This window comes from Chinchilla lanigera, unplaced genomic scaffold, assembly GCF_000276665.1.
Source record: "Chinchilla lanigera isolate Chin_1 unplaced genomic scaffold, ChiLan1.0 scaffold00012, whole genome shotgun sequence".
Lineage (NCBI taxonomy): Eukaryota > Metazoa > Chordata > Mammalia > Rodentia > Chinchillidae > Chinchilla > Chinchilla lanigera.
This window is the reverse complement of record NW_004955413.1, coordinates 17363881-17371255: the sequence shown is the minus strand read 5'-3', so window position 1 is coordinate 17371255 and position 7375 is coordinate 17363881. Positions and strand designations below refer to the sequence as shown.

The window sequence follows — 7375 nt, the reverse complement described above, 5'->3', positions numbered from 1 at the left end:
CCCGCGCGCGGGATGGGAGCGCCGGGGCCCCGCGCGCGCTCCGCCGGCGAGCGCGGGGAGGTCGGGGCGCCCCCAGCACTCTGTAAGTTTAAGCTGCTGCGGCGCGGACGGGAGGGGGCCGTCCGCCTCCCCGCCGGGGCTTTAAACCGCGCGGCGGCGGCGCCGAGCGTCACTGGGCTGGACGGGCTCCCCGGACGCGCGCCCTGTAACTCCGCCGCAGCCGTTAAGCCGCTGTCCGGGTTTTCTTGTATATGTTTGATCTCCTCGCTGGAAAGAATTTTTCAGTGCGTTCTGCGTCCATGAAAAGGGTTCTTCTTTATTTTTTACTTTTTATTTTTTTGGAAGGGATGCTGCGTTTACATTGCACCTGGCACTGCCTGCACACTTAAAATAATTCTTCGTAATTGTCAAGTTCCATAGCATTGCGTTTTCATACCGCGGCTCGTACTTCCTTCACGTTTAAAATAAGGCACGCTTTTCAAGTTCCGCAGCGTCTCGCTTTATTCTATTTTATTTATTCTTTCTTTATTCAGACGACACTTAACATGTTATTTAAACCGCGCAAGAGGCCGCGGCTTTTTCTCTGCCTGCTTCTAAAAATAACGAAGAAAGAATTTCCCGCTTTACTTTTAATATCGCTTCTACGTCGTAGGAACACTTGCTCACGTACATCGCGTACCCGGCTCGCTTTCGTGTTTCGCCGTGGATGCGCCGTGCCGGTATCTTGCACTAAAATGTACATGGGGTTAATGGCAAACAAGGACCGCTGAGCCTCTGTTTGCAAGAAGGCTTCAGGTTTTAACTCAGGCTATACCCCTATGTGTTCCGAGTAATAAGAAAAATAGAAACTTCTCTTGATTCAGACCAAAAATTTTCTCCAGCACGAACTAGATGGGGGATAAAAATCGTGCTTTCAGCCTCGCGTATCGCTTCGCATGTGTAAATATATCCTGAATGCAGGGACTGCAGAGACCAGAAGTGCAGGGTTTTGTTTTGTTTTTTAAGTTTTTAATCAGCATTTTCCTTGTGCAGGAGGACAGGTCTGGAGGCAGGTGCAAGCAGGCGGGTAGGCTGGCTATGGTGACGGGAAGATGCTGGCTCGAAAAAGCATCATCCCGGAGGAGTACGTGCTGGCGCGCATCGCCGCCGAGAACCTGCGCAAGCCGCGCATCCGCGACCGCCTCCCGAAAGCGCGCTTCATCGCCAAGAGCGGCGCCTGCAACCTGGCGCACAAGAACATCCGCGAGCAGGGCCGCTTCCTGCAGGACATCTTCACCACCTTGGTGGACCTGAAATGGCGCCACACGCTGGTCATCTTCACCATGTCCTTCCTCTGCAGCTGGCTGCTCTTCGCGATCATGTGGTGGTTGGTGGCCTTTGCCCACGGGGACATCTACGCTTACATGGAGAAAAGTGGCTTGGAGAAAAGTGCCCTGGAGTCCACTGTGTGTGTGACTAATGTCAGGTAAGAGTGAAGTGACAGGAAGCGGGATAGTTACAAGCAGTGTAGGGAAAAAAAATCAAAACGTCCTTTCTCTTATGTTACTGTTTTGTTGAAAGTAAGATAAATAATGGGTTCAGAAGCAAATGGAAAGCGAAATAAAGAAAAAAACCTACTACATTAAAAATCTTTACCAATGTAGCTTTGGATGAAGAGCGTCTGAAAATGTGGAGCTTCAGTTATTTGGGCAGACTTTGAAAATATTACATCAGTTATTTTCCAATTGTTTTAGCCCAGAAGAGTCCTTACTCCAAAATCATATAGTTAATTATCAGTATGAAAAAAGTTGCTGTCCATCGTTCCATTGCCTACAAATAAATATCTCCAATCAGCCCAAAATGTTGTGAGATGCCAGTAATATTTTTCTATGACTTCTTTCAACCGTGACATTTTTAGAAATAAGAAAAAGACAAGGGCACTAGCACACTATCTTAACATAGCTGATTGTTTGACTGGACTCAGAAACTAAGAGTTATTTCAGGATTCACGGTTAGAAAATACTAATTTTTAATGGCAATATGCTCAAAATTATTGTGGAAGGCTGTTATGTAAGAACAATTTAATATTGCAGTCTTTCAAAGTTTTAATGGAATAAGACAATTCTTAGATTACTTTACTTTGGCTTCTTACATAAATATTTCAAAGATAGATAAAGTACTTTTGATTCCAATAGTTTTTTCATCCTTTCACACGTCCTGAGAACATTTAGTTGGAATGATTTGCTTCTAAATTTGTTTTATCGGAGATGGAAAGACATCATTTACCAGTTGAAGAAGTTTTCACTTTGAAGTGTGGCAGTAGAAATAATACTAGAACTTTCAAGATGTTTTCTGAATAATATTACAAATTCACATAATCTGCAAGCACCATGACATCCAGGAAACTGCAGAGTGAGACTTTAATGACATGAAATCTTAAGAAACTAGCATGCCACACTGCAAGAAACAAACACAGGAGTGTGAACTTGCTACCCTTCCATTTGCTAAGTAAATGCAACGCCAGCATTTCAAGGTTGGGTGTAGCGCTGGTATTTGGGGATCACACTCCACAGATTTCAACTCAGATTTTAAAGAAAGGTGTACTAAATTGATCTATTGCCTTTACCACTGAGTAGATATCATTTTCTGTTCTCAAACTTGTCACGAAATATTGTCTCAAGAAAATGTACATGAAAAACATAGCTCATCATCAGTACACTAGATATAAAGGAAACAAAATTCTGGGTGTAATAGGGATTTGACAGTCAAGTATCAACATCTATAATATTGTCTTTCTCTACAGGAAAACTTACTGGCCCTGATCTTTGTGAATCATTTTCATATAAACATGTTTTTGGTAACTATGTAGTTAGTACTGATGGGAGGAGATAAAAGAAATGATAATAATAAACCTGACAATAAATGACAGAGTTTATTTACAAGACAAATATATTATCTTTTTCTATGTAAAATATCATTTACCAATTTTAGAAATATATGTCATCAAGAGAAATATCCCTTCAATAATTTTAAAAGAATTTTACAGGGTGCACTGGCTCTTAAAAGCTATTTCCTGCTACATACTATCTTTGAAATAAAATGTTCTGAAACATAATCATTTCTTGGATGCATCCCTGTGGGTGTGAACTATGATAAATGATGTCAACAATACCATGGAAGAAAAATGATTCTGTCAAAAAAACAATATTAGTGTTTTGAATTGCACTTCTTAAAACTCTATGATGTCTAAGGTGATTTCTCTTCTTACTGAGTTTAATGTTATGGTACAATTTATACTTTAATCTCCACAGTTTAATTATAGCAAACTATGTAGAAATGTTTCCAATTAAAGTATAGAAATAGAAACACTTTTATTCTCTCCCATAAAGAATTTAAAAGATAAGTAATAAAAATTCTAATTGTTTGCATTTCTGTTCCTTTCATAGATTCATTGTCTAAGCATATTGTCAGAGTTAGAAACAACTTTTCTTCAGTGGATATTCACAAGTATTATCAAGCACCATTTGGCCATTCTTTTAGAGTGACTCACTTTCTTCTTTGTGTAGTTGACTTTCTGAGTCGGAAGACAGAAAATATTTCCTCTTTGTCACTATCATTCAATGTAGCTCTCTCTGTACACAAAAGAGGAGCAGTTAAATACTTTTATCTCTTGAGATTGTTTAGCATGACAGAAATAATAGATAATGATTAGGATTAAATTCTTCCATAAACTATATGATATAAAAATGTGGTCCATATTTATACTGTCTTAAACCACTAAAACACTTGGGGCTATTCATCATTAAACTGCTCCTTGAATTATGGGCCATTTTTAGAAATCAGTATAGTACCCAGGCCTCTTCTCTCATGGTCATTTCTATTCTTTGCCATATATTTAGACTACAGAATATATCATGGTGTGAAGCTAGTGCAGAAAGCACTTACTGTAGTTGTCCATGAGTCCTTTCAGCAGCAAGAGAGGAAAAAGGGCAACTTCAACACTCGAGATAAAAGCCAACCAATGTCTGCGATACTGGCTTGTCTTTCCCGAGTCATGCTAGCGTGCTTTTTGTGTACCAAGGACTCAAATGTTTAAACATTTTGCTAAGTCATTGTACCTGGCATTACTAGACTTTGATTACTAGACTACAGATAATACTTTGACAGATGGCTGATGAATGCTTTGTCTTCTATAAAATGTGAGAAGTTTGAAGTTGGGTGGCAAAGACAGTACTGTTTCTATGAAGAGGCCACTGCAGGAGTAGATATGGAATTAAGTAAATAATTTAATACTAACCAGATGTGGCACTTCCCTACCAGGGATAAGTCAGAATCACCTGGGAGCTTTTCAAAGAGTCTCACCCAGGTCCGCCCTGAGCCTACTGAATCTGTGTACATTTTCTGAGATGTGTAATTTGAAAAAGCTTCCCAAGAAAATCTTGACATTTGTTGGCCCCTTCCCTTTGCCTCTTTTAGGCCAGAACTGAGAGGACTGAAGTTCCTAATAATATGTGATCTTGACATGGATATGTGGTAATCTCTGCCTTAAATTTTTCCTTTAATCATCCCAATTCTCTAGACCACTTAGAGAACAAAGTGAGATAATCAAGAAATAATTTTCTTTCCAAGTAGAAGAATATTCTTTATTTTAAAATACTAGTATTTGGGAATGACAAGCTTTTGCACTCTGCTTTCTCTGTAGAAGGTATGCAAAAAATATTAGCTAATGATTATGATTTAAAAAGTTCACTGGTTCCTCAGTTTGTAGAGTTCAAATCTCTTAAACTTGGATATGCAGTACATAATAAAAAGTTACCTGGTAGAAAGTACCACAAAGTGCATTAATTCTTTGTGAAAGTGAATATTTCACAAAGTAAAATATGCCTATCGATATAATTTATATTTATTGTATACGTTTATCCTGTCCATGTTTCACACAACCCCTGGACGACATTAATGAAATTTTGCTCTAGAAGTCTGGAGGTAGATGGACAGAGGCATGTGGAAAAGGGGGAGAGAAAAAAGGAGGGGGAATCATACTGGTTTTTCAGTTAGGCATTTGGTAAGCTAGGTTGGGTAGTCTTTCCAAAAACATTTATAGCCTGTAAAAGAAGGAAATGAAAAGTCAAGCTTGGAATATTCTTTCATTCTTCAAAACTCCGTTCTGATGGCATTGTTTTCTGGTATCATTCTTTGCAGGTCTTTCACCTCTGCTTTTCTCTTCTCCATTGAGGTTCAAGTGACCATTGGATTTGGAGGGAGGATGATGACAGAGGAGTGCCCTCTGGCCATCACGGTGCTGATTCTCCAGAACATTGTGGGTCTGATCATCAATGCGGTCATGTTAGGCTGTATTTTCATGAAAACAGCTCAGGCTCACAGAAGGGCAGAGACTTTGATTTTCAGCCGCCATGCAGTCATTGCTGTCCGAAACGGCAAGCTGTGCTTCATGTTCCGAGTGGGCGACCTGAGGAAAAGCATGATCATCAGTGCCTCTGTGCGCATCCAGGTGGTCAAGAAGACAACCACCCCTGAAGGGGAGGTGGTGCCTATTCACCAGCTGGACATTCCTGTCGACAATCCAATCGAGAGTAATAACATTTTCCTGGTGGCCCCTCTGATCATCAGCCATGTGATTGACAAGCGCAGCCCCCTGTATGATATCTCAGCCACTGACCTCGACAGCCAAGATCTGGAGGTCATAGTTATTCTAGAAGGTGTGGTCGAAACTACAGGCATTACCACACAAGCACGAACCTCCTACATTGCAGAGGAGATTCAGTGGGGCCATCGCTTTGTGTCTATTGTGACCGAGGAGGAAGGTGTATATTCAGTGGATTACTCCAAATTTGGCAACACTGTTAAGGTGGCTGCTCCACGGTGCAGTGCCCGGGAGTTGGATGAGAAGCCTTCCATCCTCATTCAGACCCTCCAAAAGAGTGAGCTGTCCCACCAGAATTCTCTGAGGAAGCGCAATTCCATGAGGAGGAACAATTCCATGAGGAGGAACAACTCTATCCGAAGGAACAACTCTTCCCTCATGGTGCCAAAGGTGCAGTTTATGACTCTGGAAGGAAATCAGAACACATTGGAATCATGACATCACAACAACCCTCCAGAGTCTTTCTTTGAGTGTTGGTGGCTGAGGCACTGAGCACTGTCAGACTGAACTGGAGCTGGAGCGCAATAATTTGTCTGATATTTTAATGCACTAAAAGATATTCCTATCTGAGAAACATCACTCAATAAACAATAACACCCCAAACAGAATTTGTGGCATACACTCCTTTTCCGCAGGCAGCATTTGCAAAGATATGCTGAAGACACGTAGGAAGCAGTGTGTGCTCACTGCTCGCAGTTGGAAACACGTGAAATCCATTAATAGTGATGCACCTTGAATGCAAAATTTGACCAGGAAGGAGCTCATTTGAAATGCTTAGTTGGTAAAACCACAGATCTCCCTGGTTCTTTTCCTCTCTCTGAAAAAGCAAATAGGAGGGGGGAAAGGTAAAATAATGTTAAACACATTTTGTGTATCAGCCTTCTCCTTCCTTCTTGATACCCAACCTGGTAAGAAGCCTAAGGTAAAGTTCTTAGGTTTATCTGTCTCAAAGCAGACCCATTGATTCCCTTGGTCCTTCACAGTGACTCTTTGTATGGCCACCCAGTGGGCAGAACTGGACAAGGGGTCTTTGGAGAAAAGCGGAGTCCTATCATGTAGGACTGAGCTCCCAAGCGTGACAGTCACTTGCTTCAGCTTTCCATTTCTTAAGGGGCCCCAAGCAGAAACACTATATTGAGCAGTTTATTAAAAGAAATTTTATACTCTCTGTAGTTTTCTGATTCTTCTTTTACAATATCATCTCAAGAAAAGACATTTTTAGAGGAATGGAATGAAATCATTTGGTTATGACCCTTCTGAGATTCCTTACTCAGATCTCTTGACTCAAAAGAACTGCATTATTTGTTTGTCTTTTGTTTCATTGTGAGTTTTTTTTAAAACTTATCTCAGTGCTGAAGATCACACCCAGGGCCCTGTGCATGCTAGGCAAGCTCCCACTGACTAAGTCTCACTTCAGGTTTTAAAATGTCATCTTGGTGTTATTTTCTGAGCCTGATATATCATGAAAGTCTAATAGGTCCTTTTTCTTTGGATCTTGCACTTCTCAAATTAAAGTTACACTTTCTTCCCAGTAATATGTGAATGAAGACCTGGCAAATAGGAGTTTAGCATCACCTCACTTGCTAAAGTGAGATATTCTATCAAAGCTTGATTTAATCTCCCTTAGTTTCCACATCTTCAAGAAATTCATGGGTAGAAGAGAGAAATCCTATGTTAATAAGCAATGTAGGGTTTTGTTTTTTTTTTTTTTGGCATTTCATATAGATTACTCTG

At 40.6% G+C, this 7375-nt stretch overlaps 1 protein-coding gene across 1 annotated transcript; it reads left to right on the top strand.

Moving 5' to 3' along the window:
* Nucleotides 1–6809, top strand: Kcnj8 (potassium channel, inwardly rectifying subfamily J, member 8; the record flags this gene model as incomplete). The annotated part of the gene is given in 3 exon segments (XM_005379065.2): nt 1–82; nt 1033–1465; nt 5179–6809. Coding segments are annotated over 2 exon segments (1275 nt in total). The 3' UTR covers nt 6080–6809.
* Between the last annotated feature and the right edge of the window lie 566 nt (nt 6810–7375).